This window comes from Mustela nivalis (genome assembly GCF_964662115.1).
Source record: "Mustela nivalis genome assembly, chromosome: 18".
NCBI lineage: Eukaryota > Metazoa > Chordata > Mammalia > Carnivora > Mustelidae > Mustela > Mustela nivalis.
The window spans coordinates 40,456,261-40,475,713 of record NC_139037.1 but is presented as its reverse complement, the minus strand read 5'-3'; the positions used below and the strand labels follow the sequence as shown (position 1 = coordinate 40,475,713).

The window sequence follows — 19,453 nt, the reverse complement described above, 5'->3', positions numbered from 1 at the left end:
AGCCAGGATGGGGCCGCAGCTCTGCTGATGCGCACGTCCTCGGCGCATGAATAATACATACGAGCATCGCAGTCTTTGGAAATGTTCTTCTCTGGTGGATAGAGAGAAAAATCATTATTTCTACTTTTATGATTCCTGAGACTCCTGAACAGGGCCATAAATATTACACCCAGGTGGGTTTTTTTTTTCCTTTGGACAGACTTAGAAGTCCTTTTTTTCTTAAAGGCGTCGCTCATTAGGGAAGCAAGCTCGAGGAGAGGAGTGAGGCAGGCAGCACGGCGGCCCCTGACATGGTCTGGGCCCTTCCCCCTGGGCCTCCCCCCTGCCTCCAGCAGGAAGGGAGGGTTCCCTGGGGTCCCTTCCCTGGGCTTCAGACCCTTGACCCCCCTGCCATTCCAACATCCCCAGCCCCAAGGGCACCTGCCCGCACGGCGCTCGGCTGGGGGAGCCCTGCACGTGTCAGCACGGGAGCCACAAGCCATGAGGCTGGCCGCCGGCTGCAGGGCCCCACCTGCACCCCCCCGCCCCCGGCCTCTCCTGGAGCAGGGTTGGTCCTGCTCATGGGCCAGGACCTGCAGGGGAGGACGGGTGTTGACCTCCCCCTGTTCTCTGCAGTGGTGAGAATTCAGCAGTGCTGCACTACGGACACGCTGGGGCCCCCAACGACCGGACCATCCAGGATGGAGACATGTGGTGAGTGAGGCCAGCCCTGAGCCACCCCTGCCCTGGCTCTGCCTATGACCCGCGGGGCTCTGGTGGGGTGGAGTGGGGGGGGGGTCTCCGCCTCCACAAGGGTTCCTCTTGGTCCCAGCCTGAGAGGGCTGAGCACTGGGAGGCCCTGTCTGTTCTGGCCCAGACTTCTTTGCCAGGGCTGCCTGCCTGCACGGCGCCTTCTCTGCAAGGCCAGAGAAGCCCTGAGAGCGAGTGCGGGGGACTCTGTGCATGGCAGGGGAAGCATAGAGGGGTTGACACCCAGCCTCAGAGGGGGACTGAGCCAGCCACCGGCACTTGCCCCACACTCACCACACTCACATCTCCATTTCGGTACCAGGACGGGCTCTCCCATTGGCAGGATTTCAGTCCCACCCATGTGCCGCACCTCTCTGGGCAGCTGCCCCGGGCCTTGGCAGGGGTCTGTGGGTGCCTTGCTGACCTGGACCAGCTCTCTTGGATTCACAGGCACTGGGCACTCCCCATTTCTCCTCTCCACCTCCCAGATGTCGGGCAGGGCCAGCCCAGGTGGCCACAGGACCACTGAGAGCCACCCACAAGCCCCCCTGTCTTTGCTGTCAGACATCTTGCCGTGGTCATCAACACATGAGGAGGGAGGCACTCACGGCCGGTCCCACTCGGTTCTTTGGGACTTGAAACTCCTGGTTGCAGGGACACCTGAGCAGGAGTCCCACCGGCCGCCTCCCTGGCAGCATCAGGCCTCGCATTGCGTTGTGGGTGTCGCCCCGCTAGGCTCCGTCCCTGGCCAGAGCTACGGCGGCCAGAGCCTGGCCTTCTCCCGCACGTGGAGCCCAGCCTTGCAGTGGTTTGGGGAAGCCTGCACACAGGAGGCCCTGGCTCACATCCACTCAGGGGTGTGAGCCGTGTTCTCAGCTGTCCCTGCTAACTATTTTCAGACATCTACCCAATCCCGGGGGTTCCGTCCCTGCCACAGGGCACACCGGGTTCCGTGGCTGGCTGCAGGCTCTGCACTCACACAGGGTCAGTAGCGGGATGGACTGTTCTGGGACTGCTGTCGGCCAGAGCCCAGCTCGGCTTCCTGGGAGGAAACAAAGCCACTGAGTTCCCTCTCGGAGCCTCAGTTTACTTTTCTGTCAGTGGAGCCAGCACATGGCTCTCAGAACAGCAGGAAGGGGCTGAAGTAATATGTCAGAAAGGCAGGGACGAGCTCATATGCCCTTTCCCGGGGCCCTGGGCCAGCAGAGCAGGGGTGGGAGCATACACAGGTGGACACCTGAAGCGGCTGAACCCCTCCCAGGGTGGCTCAGGTCCTTCTTGGTACAGGGGCCAAGGGGTGTGTGGAAACCCTGACGAGACTTCCCCAGTGCCTGGCCCCAGGGACATTTACCCTGTCCCCACCCATGGACACCCCCTCCCCCACCCTGCCCACATGTAGGTGAGGTCACTGAGACACAGGGAGGGCCCAGGTACAGATCCAGAGGAATTTAGGGAGGGAGGTGGCTATCTTAAACTTGGCTCAGCTGGAGGCCAAGGCCAGAGAGGGGAGGGCTGTACCCTCTGGACCATGGCTGAACCACAGGTGGCCCCAAAGAGAGACCACCTGGCGTCTCCACAGACTTTTGCATCCTGGAGCTTTTCCTAGTGCCCTTTGTGCCGCTCATTCTGGCTGGGCCAGGAGTCCAGGATGTGGATCTCTAGTCCCCGGGCAGAAACAGCAACCTAGCCATACCAGAGAGGTTCAGCTGTCCTAGGGCCAGCTCTGGCCTCCTAGAGGGCCCTGTGGCAGTGCAATGTGGCCATGATTTTTCTCCTCTGTGAATTTGGCACACCCCAGAGGAAGTAGCTACTTCTCCACGCTCCTCTTTATCTGCCCCCACTATGGTCCTCACCCCCTGAGAGGCTGGTCACAGCTGTGTCCCGAGGCTGCCCGCTGCTGGGCTGGGGCTGGGCTGACCAGGGCGGAGCGTACCTCAGCTTTCCACGGGGCCCAGATGTGGCCCTGGCCTTCCTGGGGGCACAGCACCTACGTCTCCTGCTTGCAGCGAAGGTAGGAGTGACCCAGGAATCCCGTAGGTGTGAATGCCAAGTCCGAATGGGTGATTCTGTTTTTCTAGTGCTAACTTTGAAATGTAGCCAGTAGAATAACTATGAGTTTATTATAGTGAATTTATTATGCAGCATTTAGAACAACATGTTTTGTTGATTACTGCCATTGCCAGATTGCTGGCAGCATTTATAATCCATTGTTTTATTGAAATTGATCTGCCGCGCCTACTGTGTTCGGTAAATAATAGATCATTCTGTTATCCCAACATAAAAGCCACGATACTTCATCATCAGGTATGAAACCAAAACAGAAGCGTAGTGTGGAGTTTTTCCTGGAGCTGAGTGTCTCCCAGAGCACCACTGTTCCAGGCGCCTGCCTGCTGGTAGGCCTTGGGTCACAGTCTCTTGAAGTCAGGTGAAAATGCCCCAGAGACATTTGAATGTTGAGGAAGGGGCTGCTTGGGGCCAGAGAGGGTCCGAGACAGTCAGGCGCTGCTGGAGAAGGTGGGGGTGGGGGCTGAGAGGCAGCCAGCCTTCCTGTCCCTCTGTCTCCAGTCCCAGACATGCCGCCAGCCCCCGACAGGGAGCCTCAGAGAACCCAGGCCGTGTGACCTGTGATGATGACCACAGAGGGTCCCTAGTTCCTGCCCCTGCCCTCCCCCTCCCTGGCTGAGTGGCCAGTGCCCCGAGGCTCAGCTTCTCCATCCACACCCAGCCCTAGGAGGAGTCCGTGAGAATAAGTGGTATTGAGTGGGGAGCCTGGTGCAGCGTGGCCTTGGCGGGTGGGAGTGGCAGTGGTGACCGTCCTCAGAGCCAGCAGGCTGGCCTTCTGCCTGTGCTCTGGGACTATGAGGCCCACCTTCCAGCAGCGGGTTCCATGACAGACTGGTGGGGAGAGGCTCCGCAGAGCCTGAGGCAGGTAGCTCTTGAGCTGTACTGTGTTTCCAGTGCCGCTGTCCTCTGGGTGAGTGCGTGGTGGGGTGTGAGGCCAGCCCACCCTGCCATGCCCCTGTTCCCCCGGGACCAGCTCCTTCCTGGGAGCCGGGCCGAGGCTGCTGTCAGCCTCAGTCATGGCCTGGGAACAGGCCTTCTGGGTTAGGCAGGCTGGTTCTCCCTCCATGTCTGCCTTGTTGCCCGGGGCTGGGCAGCGAGGACCGCGTGGCCCACCATGCCTGCTCCAGGGACTCCTTCCCATGTCTCTCTGCTGGATCAGCCCCACTTGCTCCGCATGAAGGACAGAGAGGGACCTAGACTTTGAAGTAGCTTCAGATCCCTGGGGGTCTCACACTCAGCTCCCTCAGAGCCATGAGGCCTCTCAGGGGGCCCCTTGGACCTTTTCCCCTGGCTCTCAGAGCCCTTTCATGGGTTCTCCAAGAACCGTCTCCCAGCCACAGTCCTAGAGAAGCCATTAGTTGCTTTTTGTTCTGGCTTTTGAGGCAGTGGTAGACCTCGTCAGAGAGGGCAGCAGGAGCCTGGAACTCCTGCTAACGCGTGCTCTTCACGTGCTCTTCACGTGCTCACCCAGAGGATGGTGGCTTCTGGCCCTGGACTCCCTTTCTGGGTGGGAGCCCGGGAAGACCCCTCCCCACCATATCAGCTCCAGCCAGGTGGCTGTGAGCACGGATGCTGTGAAGACAGATGTGGCGCCCATGGGCTGCCCTGGCTTCACACAGACAGCCCAGGCTTTGAAAACCAGAGTCCCCGAGGCAGATGGACGTTCCAGGGGGCTGGTAGGCCACCCATGGCCACCAGGGAGCGCCACTGTCCACGTTCAAATCCACTGGGAAGCCAGGGACCCAGAGTCGGATCCTCCCTTGTGTTCCACTGGGTCTGAGGCTGGCCTTTGCAGTGCTCCCGTGTCCCCGGGGACCCTCAGCAGCATCACCCCAGGGGCAGAGTCAGGAGGGGTCCAGGGTGTGCCTCCAGTGGGTTCTGATTGGGAGGACAGCTGGGACACCCCTCCTGCGCCACTGCTGCCTCCCACTCCCACCATCTGATCAGGGAGTGGGGGAGTGGTTCCTGAGGTAGAATGCCCTGTGGTCATCCTCAGAACCTTCTGGAGCGCCTGTCTAAGGATGCCCAGGCCTGGGTTACCCAGCTGCAGGCAGGATGCGGAGCCGGCCGTCCCAGTGCTGGCCAGAAGAGGGCAGCGTTGTCCCAGGATGTGTGGGCAGGCCTCCTCCCTGCTGGAGGCTATGTCCTGCTGCCCCTGGGGCATGGTGGGGGGCAGCCTGCCCAGTTAGCAGGAGACGCCTGTCCCAGCCCCATGCTATGTCCTCTCCCCATCTCCTCTCCTCTCCCGTCAGAGCTCAGGGGCCTCTATTTCTCCTTGCCCTATTAACAGCCTGATGCCCTGTCTCGCTTGCCTTGCCCCGCTGACTGGCAGAAGAGTGGACACAACGCACAGGGACCGCAGCCCTGCTTCTCTCTGCCCGGAGAAATATGGGCTTTCCTCCCAGGGAAGCCCCTGGAGACATCTGACTTGTTGCTGGCGTCAGTGGCCCCTGACGCCAGCCACATCACACCCCCAAAGCTGACCCATCCTTAGAGGAGGGGACAGGCCTATGAGGGGTCGTGGCCAACGCAGGCTCTTTCCCTAGCTGGCCACCCTTCCTGCCACCAGTGCCATTACCCCCGGCTCCTTCCTGCCCTTGTCTCATTCTCAGTTAGTTCCGTAGGTTTGACATGGACTAGATGTTTAACAGCCTGGGGGGGGGGGGCACCCTACCTCACCCATTCGGTCCCAGGCCACCATGCACCAGGCCTGCAGGCTGTGAGGGGTTGGGCACCGCTCACCCCAGGGCCCCAGCAGTTCCCTTGGTATCCCGCAGGCTGTGATGGGGCGGTCCTGCCTGTTCCCAGGAGCCACTTGCTCTGTCTTTCTGTCCCCTGCAGCCCCAGGGAGGGGCGAGTCTGTGTCTAGGACCCACCCCACTCCCCCAAGCTGGTGGCAGGGCTGGACTGAGGAGGGCTCCCCCCAGCTGGTGGCGGGGCCAAGGTGAGGGAGCCTCCAGGCCTCCCTTGTCCTGGAGCCTGATGTCCTGGTTGACTTCAGAGAACGAGTGTCCTTTTCAGAGCCTGATCCCTGGTGCCAGGCCTAGCCCAGACCCCTGTCCCCTTGTTCTCAGAGGAACACTTGACTTTCACTCAGCAGCCCTATACCAAGGATTCAGTGATCTTAAACACATGCCCAGGCCTCAGGGTAAGAGAATATTCTCGGGGGTGCACAGACCCTGCTAGCCTGGACAGCCAGACCCGTGGCTGTAGCCCTCACTTTCCATCCCAGTGAAAAGCACCCTCACATTCGGGCTCCATCCCACGTGTGCAGGGGATGACCTACCAGACCAGAACCTGTCCCCACTCAGTGACTTCACCGCCCCTGGGTCAGAAAGCGCTGGTCCAGCCTGGGTGCTCACAGACATCACGGGACGCTGCTGACCAAAAAAGTGAAACGAAGCATGTGCCGGGCTCGTGACACGACTCCGGCCCTCCCCGGCAGAGGCCACCGCCCTGATGCCCAGCCCTCGTCTGCTGTGCCGCAGGGGCACGAGCACTTGAGTGGACAGTCACTGTGTCATATACGGCCTTCCTGGGGACATGGCCCCACACAGGCGCTCCACTACTCCCCACGCCATCTGTAGAACGGGAAACACAGTTCTCCCCAGACACACAGGATGCCCCCAGCCCGAGCCTGTACCCCGGGCCTCACGGGCTCTGGGGCTCTGGGGGCTGGTCACTTGGGCAACTTTCCTGTTCGCCTGAGCCCCAGAGGAATAGCTGTCCCCAGGGCTGGGGTGGGGAACAGGGATGCCTGTAGAAGGTACTGGGGAGAGCTCTGCTTGATGAGTCAGCCCATGGCCTCCAAGAGATGGCCTCAGCCCCACCAGTCACCACGGGGCCTGGGCATCCCGTGGAAGGGCAGGCTGGTGGCGTAGGTGGGCCACATGCCTCGTCTGGAGGGGCTGTCCGCTGTAGGACATGAACGGGAAAGCGAGCAGCACGTCTTCCTCTCTCATGCTGAGGTCTGGAGGGAAGCAGGAGTTTCCTGCTTCTCAGAAATCCCCTGGAACGCAGGCTGGGGTGGCGGCGAGTGGAGGTCTGAAATGCTCCTGCCACGGCAGACAGGCCCAGCGCCAGGCTTGGGTGACAGGCGGATGGGGGTGAGGCTGCAGCTCGGAACAGTGAAGAGTCAGACTAGACACTGAGAGCCTTGTACGTGCACAGCAGCGTTTCCCCAGGATGCTGCCCAAGCCTGCATCACTGGCCCGACCATCTCAGAGGCCTTCTGCTCCGGGGCCGGCCAGTCCCCACGGTGGGGCCTGGGGAGCTGAGTGGGGCTTGGAGAGGGCCGGGCTGAGCCAAGTGTGGCGGGCGGCCCGGGCATGAAGCTGCCCAGGAGGAGCCAAGGGCAGACAGAACCTCTCCTCCCGGCCAGAAATAGAACCAGATAAACACATGTGAGCAGAGGCACGCCAGCGTATTGCCTGGAGATGCGTAACGGCTCCCAGATGTCTTAAATTATCACATAGTGTCCCTCTGCCAAAGATGGTAGCAGCCAGGTGGGTGTCCCCAAGCAGCGGGGGAGGGGGATCCTGAGCGCTCAGGGGAGTCAAAGGATGACCCAATTCCCCACTGTCGCTTTGTGCTGGAGGACGAGTGAAGTGGGCACAGGGGAGCTGGAGGGAGATGATTTATGGAAGACACGGCTTCGTCCCAGGATTCCGGAGGGCCTTGAATCTGAGTAACCTATGCGTGTAGGAACTCTGAGGGGATTTTTTTTTTTTTTCTTTAAAGCAGAGAAAGATAGGGAACTGAGATCACGAAAATAGACTCCAGCCCCGTGCCCAAGCGGTGCTGGGCAGGATGGAACTGGCCGCCTGGGCGCTCACTTCCCTCTGCCACGAGCGGGCGGGCCTCACCCAACAAAGCCCAGCAAGGTCTTCTCGAGTCTGAAGAGTAAACCCGGGCTGGCCAAGGGGCCCCCGGCACCCCGTCCCACGTTCTCGCCGTGTTTTTGAGAAGCGTGTCTGGAGCACTGGGGCCCGAGTCTCGTCTGCCCCAGAGAAGCGTCTTGTCTCCACTGCTCTCCGTGACTCCAGACTTCAGCGTGCCTTGGGCTTCCTTGTTTCCTAAATAGTTGCAGTTCTGTTTTTCTCTGAGATCAGCACAGTCCAGCCGTCTGCCTTAGGGGTGCCGCTGCAGGTTGCCCCCTGGTGGGGTGGCCCCCACAAGTCTGTGTCGCCCCAGCCCCTAGCTGTGTCCTGTCTGCTCAGACCACTCTCAGACGTTCTGAATCAACAAACCACAAACCAGGTTCCTTTGCTGCCTTGGGGGTGGGGGAGCAAATGGGAATGCTCTACTCCCAGTGTGGAAGTGGGCCGTGGCCCCATACAGATCCACTCCCCACACCTGCCTACACGCAGGCCCCGAGAGGACACGGTGGCGGTGGCGTCCCGTTCTTAAAGGGAGAAGTGCTGAGGCCCAGGGGGCCCAGTGCTGGAGTCAGGACAGGAGGGCCCGTCGCTGGGCTCTGAGCTGCTGACCCTCCTGACACGGGGCTTTGCCGGGCCGTGTTCAGAGACTCACGCTCTCTGCAGGTTAGGGCTGAGATGCGTGCTGCCCTCCTGGCCAGCTCTGGGGGGGCGAGAGTGCCCCCCCACAGCAGTCAGTCTGCAGGCAGCTATTGGCCCAAACCCCCTGTTGTGTCTGGAGCCCCCCAGGCTTGTCCGTTCAAGGCCTCTCTGTCTTGTCTTCAGGTCACCCCCAGTGAGGTCTGAGTCCCCCCACAAGCCTGCCCCAGGCAGGGTCCCCTAGAGTCTGTGACTTTGACCTGGTCTGGAGTTCTCGTGGCGTACTGGTTGGGGCCCTCCCCCCACCCCCTTAGAATCACCTGAGGTGTTATCTAGTGCTTTTTGCTCTGTTGACACTGTTTATGGTGTTTTGCAACCGGAAAAAGAGAGGAGATTAAAAAGCGCTCATTCGGCAGGGGACTTTGGATTCCAGCAGAGTGTCTGGGCATTCAAGTTTTTCCTTTAAAACTCTGTCTCTTTGGAGTAGCGGGTGCTTCCCGTCAGGCCCTACTCCTCCATAGGTGGGGGCCAGGACCCCCTATTCTGTCGTCCGGGTTCAGGGCCCCAAAGGCGGGCGCTCGGGCGGCCCCTGGGATGTTGGTGGAGCCGCTGGGCTCACCGCAAGGATTTGCTTTTGGGGGAGAGCACAGCCCTGCCCTGGGCTCAGGTTTGCCAGGATCTATGCAGCTGCAGACGGAGGACAGAGCAGGGCACGGTGGCAGAGGGCAGCCCCACCCCTCAGCTCCACCCGACTCTGGTCATCTGGCGCTGGGGACACAGCAGAATCCCGGGCCGGGGCTGGACCGCTGTCCCTCAGTTGGCTTTCTCTCCATCGGCGTCATGCTTGGCTGATGAAGGGGCTGAGGGTGCTGGAGGGCCCCCTCTGTATGCCTGCTGGCGAGCGGCCTGCTGAGATCTCGGGGGGACGGGGGGTGGGGCACTGCTCCACCTCTACACCTCTCCTGCTCTCATTTGGGGTCCCATCAGCGTGGTGACCCAGCAGCCATTCACGGATCCTGTCGCATCCCAGCACACAGAGTGCAGGGGGAGGATTCTTTCCTGCCCTTGGCCGCTGAGGATGCTAAGGCCCCGGCTCCTGGGCCTGTGCACACGGGCAGGCAGCAAAGGCGGCAGAGAGACCCACCCCGCTCCCTTCTAGCGCCGCCACACTGGGTGCTGTCACAGGGGGTCTGGCAGCCAGGTGCGCTGTGCCACCCTCGTGACTTGGCAGCCTACCTCTGCTGGCTCTCAGACCCCGGCTTAGGGCCTCCTAGCCTTCCTCCTCTCCACCCCTGGGGATGCAGGGTTGCCCTGTGGGACATGAGGACTGCCACGGGCCTGACCTCTGGCCGTGCTAGAGCACATCTGGCCCATCCCAGCAGGGAGAAGGACACCGCCCTCTGCTCAGGGGGCCCTTGGTGCTGGAACAGAGCCATTGGCGGAGTTTTCACTCACACCCTGGGGTCCAGGAGAGCTGGGTGGTGTGGCTTGGCCCACCTTGGCCCCCCGGTTGAGTGCCTCCATCCCAAGGCCCCTGCCCAGCTCCCGTGAGCAGTGCTGGGGCCGGGAAGTCCCAGGAGGGTCTGTGGGAATGCTCAGGTGGAGGCCAGGTGTTGAGTCAGGGCCTTGGGACATCTCGGCCCTTCCCCTATTCTCCAAGTGAGGCCCCATCTCTGGGCATCCAGATGCTGGCCAGCAGAGGCTGGGGAGGACAGGGGAGTGTGCGCGTCCATTCGGGCTTCCCTGCTCTGCAGTCAGAGGTCTCCTGAGCGAGCATCATGAGGACACAGTAGCAGGGGGAGGCCCTGTACTGCTGGTGCACCAGCGATGTGGTAAGGTGGCTGGGGCTCAGCACCCTGACACCCCCGGGACCCAGTAGGCTGCCCCTGAGCCCCGTGGGCAAGAGTCTGGGGCAGGGGGCTTCCCAGCCTCACAGCCTCCTCTCCCCACAGCCTGTTCGACATGGGTGGAGAGTATTACTGTTTCTCCTCTGACATCACATGCTCCTTCCCGGCCAACGGCAAGTTCACCGCAGACCAGAAGGCCATCTATGAGGCGGTGCTGCGGAGCTGCCGAGCCGTCATGAGCGCCATGAAGCCAGGTGAGGACGCTGGTGGCCGTGGGGCAGGCCCTCCACAGCCTGAATCCGTCCCCCTTCACGGGCTAAACCGGCTGAGACGCCCCGTGGTGTCTGAGCCCCAGGAGCAGCGCTGGGAAAGGGGTTGACCACCAAGGAGGGACAAGGCTGGGAATTGGGGAGCTTGGCCCAAAGTCACCCTGCACCCCATCAGACACCCTCCGCCAGCAAGAACCCCTGCAAGGAGGGGCCGCTGGGGTGTCGGCGTGTCCCCTCTCCTGTCCCAGAGGGTCCCCTCCAGGGAGAGCTTGACCGGCAGATGCCAACACCGGCATTTGGCTGGGTGTTGGGGCGCCTGTTTTTTCGGACTGCCTCTGGTCTTGCGGCGCTCGGGGAATGGTGGGTGGCTGCCGCAGGGCCCTCCGGGGGCCTGGCTATGACATCCTCAAAGGCTGGGATCCGAGCTTGTTCTGAAATCAGAGGGACCGTGCAGTCAGCCCAGCATCCCTTCATAGAGCCCTTCCTTAGGAAAGGAAGGTCCCCAGACTGTGGCCTCTTGAGCCTGGGGGTTGTGTGTTGGCTAAAGAACCCCGGGGCCCCCAGGCCAGGTGTTGGGAGGACTCACAGCCTCAGTCAGAGAGAGTGTCAGTTTGAGAGGCACCCTGAGCAGCCTTTCCAGATGGCCCCCGTCTGGCCACTGGGCCCCCAGCAGAGGCCAGGGAGCCGCGGAGCGATACTGGTGGACCCAGGCCCTCCCGGCACCCTCACTGGTCGAGGCAGAGCTTGGCAGTCAGGGGAGTCCCAGGCTGGGGAACTCGGCCCCCAAGGGAAGACAAGAATGGAAAACCTGCAAGTTAAGCCCCTGCTGGGGTGACAAGGTGACAGGACTTGTGTGGTTTGGTGGCTGCAGAAGGAAAGGGGATCTTGTGTTCATCACTTGTTTAAGAAGGCTAGTCAGCCCAGGAGCGCAAACACAGGGAACCTTCCAGACGCTTGCTGCATGGAGGCAGAAGAGCATGGGATGGGGTGGCCGGTTCCCCTGTGGGGGAGGTGCAGGAAGGGCTCTGGAAGGAATGGGCTGCCCGCCCCCCCCGCGCGACGGGCAGGGGGAGAGGGGGCCTGACCTTTAAACCCGGGAGGCATCCCCTGTTCCCAATGAAGTCCTACCTGGAGACACCGTCTCCAGTCAGTCACCCGGGGGCCGTGACCCTCCCTGCTCTCCTCACTCTCTCTATGCCACTAGCCCAGTGCCGTGGGGGCGCTCCCTAGTGTCTCCGTCCACCCCGCGGCCGGCAGCAGGAGCAGTTGTGAATTTAGATGTTCTGGAGTCCAGGCCAAGGGCTGGAAGGCCTGGCGCCCCCGCCCTCTGAGGTCGGAGCCAGGATCTGCTGTCTGTGAGCCCGTGAGGGGCCCTGTGGCCCGACCCCCCACGCTGGGTCCCTCGAGGAGGTGGTGGGGTGGGCTGCAGCTCAGTGAGGGAGGGCTGGCGGGCGACCAGGTCCACACTCGAGAGCCAGGCAGGCAGAGTCAGGCCAACGGGTGCCTGGTGCTGGGGAGGGAGGGCAAGCGTTGGAGGGATGGCAGGCGGAGCTTCGGAAAGGAGATCTCTTTGTTCAGCTCGGAGCTCCAGGGTTCGGGCCCCGGGGCTGCAGGGTTCGGGCCCCGGGGCTGAGACAGGGGTGAGGGCCCAGGCTGGCCTACCCGCACTTGCCCACACACCCACAGGAAAGTCTGCTGGGACATGGGTAGCACTTCCCCAGCCACTGTCCTGCCCAACTGACAGGGCTGCCCCAATCCTGCCCAGAGAGTGGCCAGCTCACAGGCTAGTCCACAGGGTCCCGGTTGCCTGAGAAGGGCCTGGGCTCTGACCCCACACTCCCCCGGGCACCTTGGTCCCATGAGACTGCCTGGCCGGGTCACTCTCGGGGCAGGCAGAAGGCCTCAAGCCGGGCCAGGCTGGGCTCAGCTGAGCCCATCTCCACACACCGCATGAGGGGGGGCTCCCCCAGCACACAGTGGGGCACAGGCCGGGCCTGTACTGGGGCCTGTACTAGTTTCCTCTCCTACCAGGGCTGGGGATTGTGACGTGCTGACCACCCCACTGGCAGTTCCCCATGGCTGACCTTGTTGGGTCCCATGTGGCACCGGTCAAGCAGGGCTGCTCCAATGGGGTCAGGTCACCTCCCCAGAGCTGCAAGGAGGCCGTGGTCAGGTCAGCCCCATGTCCTGTGCTAGCGGAAATGCCCCTGGTTTGTGGGTTCAGCTGCTGGGCCAAGACACACACACACAGAGACTACACGACTGCTTCCTGCAGCCTCGCAAGGAGCAGTGAGTGGACAGCCAGGGCGCAGCTAGTGCCCAGAGGAGCCGCACAGCATGACTGCAGCACACACGGAACCTGGAATCGGGGGGCAGGAGGGCGCTCCTCCCTGTCCCCCAGACAGCCAGGGAAGGGCGGCTGAGCTCACGGAGAGGGGCTGCACAGGGTTTGAGGGCACGGCACCCGGAGAACACCACCGCCACGCCTGCCCACCCCGCAGGAGGAGCCTCGTGCTGCCTTCTGGAATCGAGCTCTCCCTGGGTTCTGTGTCAGGCCCGGTGGCCCACCTGAGACAGACCAGTGGGTGTGCCACGGGGACCACTCAGCCCCTGCAAGGGAGGCCTGGGTGATCCCAGCAGGAGCACTTCAGAGAGGGGTGTCTGTGGGCCGCTGTGGGGCCATTCTGTAGCTTCTGTGCCTCCCGCCACCACGGAGCGGTGAGGACAACTGAAGTCCCTAGGCCCCCCGCAGCCTTGTCTCCCAATTGCCAGACGCTCCTCTCTCTCTGGGCTCACCTGCCCACCCTGGCCTCCTGCGCTTAGGCCACGGGCCCCCCCCAAGCCCCACACCTGACCCCAACCCCCCCCCACTGGGGCCCTGCAGAGGCCCTGGGCTCAGGGCCCCACTGCTCCTGGGCTGTGAAAGTGGTGGGGGAGTCTCTGTCTATGCAAATAAGCCCCCCATCGCTCCCTCACTCCAATGAGCAGGTGTGCACAGCTCCCCCCTCTCCCTGCTCTGCAGCGGTTAGGGTCCCGGTCACCTGCATGGAGGGGAGGTGCAGCCAATGTGAGGAGAGAAGGAGGTGCCCCTGTGGCCCGGCACATGTCTGCCATGGCCTGTGGTGGGGGTGCCTCTGCCAGCTTTGCCTCCCGACGGGCTGGAGTGGCCGCACTCTCCTGGGGCCTCTCCTTAGAGGTGGCGACACATGCAGGGGTGCGGTAGACGGAGGTGCGGGGACAGCGCCACGTGGGCTTCCTCTGTGGCAGGAGTCAGGGCAGGGAGGGCTGACTGGTGAGGGCCTCCATGTGGCCCTGCCGCCCTGAGAGCCCCCTGCTGGCTGTAGGGTGGTGGGCAAGTTCCAACCCTCCCTGGCCTTTACTCCTTGGGGCTCTTTGCGGCGGGAGGGGTGGGGGGGGTGGCACACAGGCTTTAGGAGCGGCCATGCTCCGCTTAGCACGGAGGCGCCTGCAGTACGGAGCGCACACTGTCCCCTGCCCTTCCTGCAGGGTGAATGGGTCCCTGGAGGTCCTGGCAGCAGATGGGTCTGGGGGGGTTGGTGGCTGGAAGCCCTCAGCCCCGCGCCAGCTTGGCCTACCAGACAGCTCCCTGCAGCCCACGGGCCTGCCCTGGGACCCGGCCCCGCGCCTTGCTTGCAGCACCCCCAGAGCCTGGCGCACACAGGGTCTCCTGAGGGCCGTTGTCTTTGGATGAAGTGAGCTCTTTGTCTAGATTGTGAGGCTTCAGCTCTGCGGGCCTTCCTGGCCGAGCTCGGGCCTGAGCCCGAGTCTGCCGCATTCTGGGCAGGAGGCCTCAGCCACCAAGGCTTTAAGGAGCCAGCCTGGGCCTGGGCCTGGGACCCGTCGGGTGAAGGTGTCGCCTGAGGGGCATCAGGGGCATAGAAGACCAGCTATGACCTGGGGCTGTTCTGGGCACACACTGGGGCTTGGGCACCAGGGCTCTGGCCCCTCGGAGCCCACAGCCAGATAGAGGGTGGGAGGCACAAACCCAGCTGCTAGGCTGGCACCCTGGGGTCTGAGTGCTCAGAGGGGCAGGGGCACACAGATCCTGGGCAGGTGAGGTGACAGCACCGGCTGCAGCCAGGGTTCCTCCTCAGGCCTCCATTGGTCAGGCACAGAGCAGTACCTCCACCTCAAGGAGAGGGTCCCTCCTCTCAGCGCGCAGGCTTCAACCAGGCCACAGCGGGGCCTATATGCCGTCCTCTGGCAGGAAGATCTCTGACAGCACAGGAAGGGGCAGTCAGGGAGGGCTTCCTAGAGAAAGCCTTAACAGAGGCCCACAAGAAGAATGGGAGTGAGCACGGGCAGGGAGGGGCTTTGGCAAGGTGGTCCCAGCTAAGGGGTCATTAGGTGGAAGGCACAGGGCAGTGCCAGCACCACCGGGGCCGGGGGTGCAGGGGCGGGTGAGAGGGAGGCCAGGCTGAGGAGCTTGGGGTTCTGTGCACAGGGCAGGGCCCAGCTTCGTGCAGAATGCAGGGGGAACGAGGCATTGCAGGAAAGCAGCAGGAGGCCCACAGGGGTCAGGAGTCAGATTCAGGAGATGTCCAGGGCAAAGGCAACAAGCTTCGGTGCTTGCTGGAGGCAGGAGGGCGGGCAGGGCTGGTGACACCCAGTCTGCAGTGTGCTCCCCAGTGTGGCATCCATCCCCAGTACGAGCGGCCTGAGGGGCCTACCGGGCCTTCCGGCTGGCTGGCCACGTGGGTCCCGAGGTGCCTGCTGGTTGCTGACGGAGGGCTCGGGGCAGGGGGCGGGGGGCGGCGCATCCACTCCTCCAGCCTAGCCCAAGGACAGCAACCTTCACACACTTCAGGGCCCCTGCCCTGGCCCAGGGTGTCGTAACCAGCATCCGGGCCAGACGCTGGGGCCAAGTTGCTGGAGGTTGAATCACTGTCACAACCCTAACCACACACAGGCAGCAGCCCCCTGCCAGCCACGAGCGCGTGTGCAAGACTGGCCCCGAGGAGCGCAGGCCAGGAGGACGGGAGGCGCCGTGGGGACCGCCTGGGGCCCTCACGTCCGGCCCCAGGAGGACAGGAGAGGAGCCGAGCTGCCGGCACGGAGTGTGATTTATACCTGACTCCCCGCTCTGCCGAGGCCACAGCCCACTTGGAAGTCGGCCGGGCTCAACATCAGGCCACTTCCTGGGGCTCCCCTCTAGCCACCCAGAAAGGCCCCCACCCAAGAGAAGCGGAGTTGCTGTGGAGCCGGGGTGTCAGCCGCCGCCAGGGATGCCCTTCCTCCGCCCCAGGGGCCAGGCCAGCCAGGAGCCAGTCTGCAGAACTGCCCCGGGCGCTTTTCAGGCCAGCCAAGAGCGAGTCTGCAGAACTGCCCCGGGCGCTTTTCGGCCTAGAGCCCCTGAGACAGGAGCAGAACTTCGGGACGAGCCTGCTGTATTCTCCCTTGAACCAGCGTTTGCTAGGCCAGGCCCGGGGTGCCCAGGGGAGGCAGCAGCACTCTGGTCCAGAGACAAGAAAAGCAAGCTGGCAGGCCTGGCTGGGGGACAGGGTGCAGGGAGGGAGTAGTGGCCGAGCCCCAGGGGCTGAGTCGCAGGCAGGGGGCTGACTGAGGCCTCCGTGTGCTTCTGTGACAGGTGGCCTGGCCTGGAAACGGCAAGGTAGACCCGGTCGGCCTCGGAGGAGCGAGGACACGAGGCTCGGGCTGGTGCCCCAGGAGCACAGCCAACATCAAGGGTTGAACCGGCATCTGGGTGGGCCAGTGACAGTCTCGGGAGGCTACTGACCCCTGGTACAGGCCAGAGCCTCTGTAGGTGGCTTTCTAGGGCCAGCATCGTAGTTCTTTTTGACAAAGAGAGACATCTGAGGCTCAGGGAGGTGGGCGAGCTGCTGAGCAGGGATCCAGTGCCCAGCTTTCCATTTGAGGACCGTCCCAGAGCCTCGCACCTGGCTCTGCCTCCAGGGCTTAGAACCTCCACTGTGCGTGCGGGTAAAGCCAGAGCCCGGGATGCCACCTCATCCATGGCACCCTGTGGCCCTTGGCAGGTACAACAGAACAGGACTCAGGAGCTGGTCTCCAAGGAAGCTCTCTCTAGAGACGGGTCTTCTCCTCTCGGCCTCCCTGTGCCTGTGGCCAGGAGCTGGCCACTGCCCCAGGAGTGGGCCTCCTGCTCAGATCCTGGGGAGGCTGGGTCAGCTCTGTGCCTCTGTCCAGCCCAAGACCCCGACTGTGGGGCCTCTGGCCTGGTGTGGAAGGGGCCCACCTGGAAGCCTGGAACCCAGTGCATGTCTGAGGGGCCATGCCCCATGTCCCCAAGTGGGCTCTCATCTCTCTCTCCCCCTGGATAGAGCCCTTGGAATTCCCCCTGCCAGCCACAGAGTTTCAGAGTCCTGAGCCCAGCCCTGCCGGCCCAGCCCTTGCCAGCACAGGGCTCAGCCAGGCCCCCGATGGTGTGGAATGCCAGGGTGCTCCTCGGCAGCAGCCGTCATCCGTCATAGGCGTGTGGAGGGTGTGGACGGCAGGGCGTCGTGGGGATGCCTCCTGGGAGCCAGGCTCGCCCCCCACGTGGAGGGGGCCATGAGAGCCGGCCCTGGCCTTTCTGGCTGGAGCACTGCAGAGGGGTGTGTGCCCTCACCTTGTCTGCCTGGCACACTGGCCTCAGCTGGCATGTGGCTGCCCCAAACTCAGCCCGGTGGGGTGGGGCAGGGAGCTTCACTGGCCTCCATCCTTGCGGGGTGCTTAGGCTGAGTGCCCAGTGCCTCAGAGTGAGGCTGAAGGTGGGGACTCCGCAGCCCCATGGGCAGGGCCATCGTGCCCTGGCAACAGCTGAGGCTCTTTGCGGCGGCTGTCTTAGAGCCCTGGGCAGAGCCCCTGGAGCTTGCTCACCCTGAAACTCGATGCCTAGGGATGTGCTCTCCACGGTGACCTTTGCCTCAGAAACATGGGACAAAGATGAGTTTGATCAGGAGTCTGGGGCCTGGGTGTCTCGGCTGCCACGGAGATGGTCCACCCCTGCTCGTAGCGGGCAGGGCCACAGACCCCTGCCAGCCAGGCCGTGCCCGCTGCACCTTCACCCCGGAAACCTTTTTTCCCCACAGTGGCTCCAGGTGTGAATCAGCCCCACTTTGGGGTGTGCAGGGATACCCCCCCATAGCCTGACGCTCTGAGCTTGGTGTGGGGCTCTCTGAGGCTGCCCCCCATTTGCTGGGGACAGATGCTTTTGTCCTGCGGCTGCTCAGGGATCTTCCTGGGCTCCCTGGTCCCAGAAGCCCTCACTGGCCAAGGGCAGACGTGACATGGGCTGGGGATTAGACCTAAGCTGGGCATCTGGCCGTGGGCAACAGGAGCCTACCCCTGAAGGTGCGACGGAGAGAGAGGAAGGTCTTGAGATCCCCAGTTACTGCAGGGAAAGCCCTGCCTTAGAGCTGGCCCGGGCACGGCACCTGCGCCACCCACTTCCAGCTCTCCCGCCTCAGCTTGCCCAGGGGCTTCATGGGTCCCACAAACCTTCCCTCGGGGAGCCTCGGCCAGGCGGCCAGGCTCCACAGCTCATCATAGCCTCCTTTGGAGCCACAGGGGTTTGGTGGCCTGACATGCACCGCCTGGCCGACCGCATCCACCTGGAGGAGCTGGCGCGCATTGGCCTCCTGAGCGGCAGCATTGACGCCATGGTCCAGGCCCACCTGGGAGCCGTGTTCATGCCTCACGGGCTCGGCCACTTCCTGGGCATTGATGTGCACGATGTGGGAGGCTACCCCGAGGTAAGTGTGGACACGTGAGTGTGAGTGGCCCTCCCCAGGGCTCTGGGAGCCAGCTGGGGTGGAGTAAGACAGGTCAGAGAAAGAGAAATGGGGTCCCAGAGCACCCCCTGCCCCTCCTCTCCCTGCACCCATTGCTTTGTGCTGGCCCTGGGCTGCTGTGGGCACCAGCGGGGGTGGGGGTGAGGGGTGTTCCCCAAAGTGTGCCAGCATGCTGCCTCTGGTGGCCCCCGCCTCAGGGCCTGGTGGCAGATATGTGTGCTCTGCCTGGTGAGCCCCAGGCTATGCACAGGGTGGGGAGCCCCTCCCCTATGGGGAGGTAGATCTTTGGTTCCCACAGAGCAGTGGGAACCCCAGAGCTGAGTCTTCGTGATACCGCAGCCATCGTGTCCTGCCTCTGGCTTCACACAGGCCAGGGCGGTGAGGCACTGCCATGAGGCAGCTGACCCAGGTCCCTCCTGGGACAAGCAGAGCCCAGCGCCCCTCACGGGCCTGGCAGCAGCCCCAGCCCAGCACGGCCCCGTGGCCTCCTGGTCTGCAGGCCCTCCAGGCCCCCTTAGCAGGGGAGGGAGGCTTCTGTGGGCATTTCCAGACAAGGCTTTCCCCTCCCCTTCCTACCCGCTGATTCTTGAAAGGACCACCCAGAGGGTGCTTTCAGCCAGCCTTGGGGAGGCCCTGCCCGGCAGGTGGCTGCAGCCTTTCCGGGCCCCGGGTGGGTGGGGGTGAGCCCAGCCCTGCCTCCTGGCCCAGAGCCCAAGGTGCAGGGGGCTGATTATGCAATCGGTGCACGCCCTGGGGCCCACCAGCCGGTTAGCCAAGACTAGGCCGGGCCTGTTGGCTGCAGGGTATTTTGAAAGCACGAAGGATGATTTTGGGGGGGGGGGGAATTGCTCAAGAGAAGCATTATTATTCAATTATTTTTTTCCTCAAGTGTAAACAGTTAAATTTGGAGAAACAAAATCAGTTTTAATTTCCTAATTTCTATCCATCACATTGTGTACAGGGAGCCAAGAGCAGGGCCTTCCAGACATTGTTAACTGAGATTCGTTATTCATTAGTCGCCAGAGCGCTTTTTTTCCACCAGAGAAAATTGGCAGCAAACTGTTTTATCTTTTCCAGTAAGCAGCCCTTTGTGCTCGCAGAGTCTATTCTTTTGACAGATAAACATTGTAGAAAAAATATGGCTTTTCCTATAAAAGTCATTTGTTTTATTTCAGGCCTTCAGACACATCTGGGTCTCCTCCGCTCTGTAAAGGCAGAGGCCCCGTCCGGCCCGCTGCCCTGGCGGAAGCTGGTGT

The 19,453-nt window shown here is 62.8% G+C and overlaps 1 protein-coding gene across 1 annotated transcript in view; it reads left to right on the top strand.

Moving 5' to 3' along the window:
• The window catches only part of PEPD (peptidase D), a 108,644-nt gene that overhangs the window by 86,354 nt on the left and 2,837 nt on the right, over positions 1–19,453 (top strand). Inside the window, exons 11-13 of the mRNA XM_082708633.1 lie at positions 616–693; positions 10,262–10,410; positions 17,974–18,158. Of these exons, the coding sequence (XP_082564759.1) occupies positions 616–693; positions 10,262–10,410; positions 17,974–18,158 (412 nt within the window). The remainder of the gene's footprint in view (positions 1–615; positions 694–10,261; positions 10,411–17,973; positions 18,159–19,453) is intronic.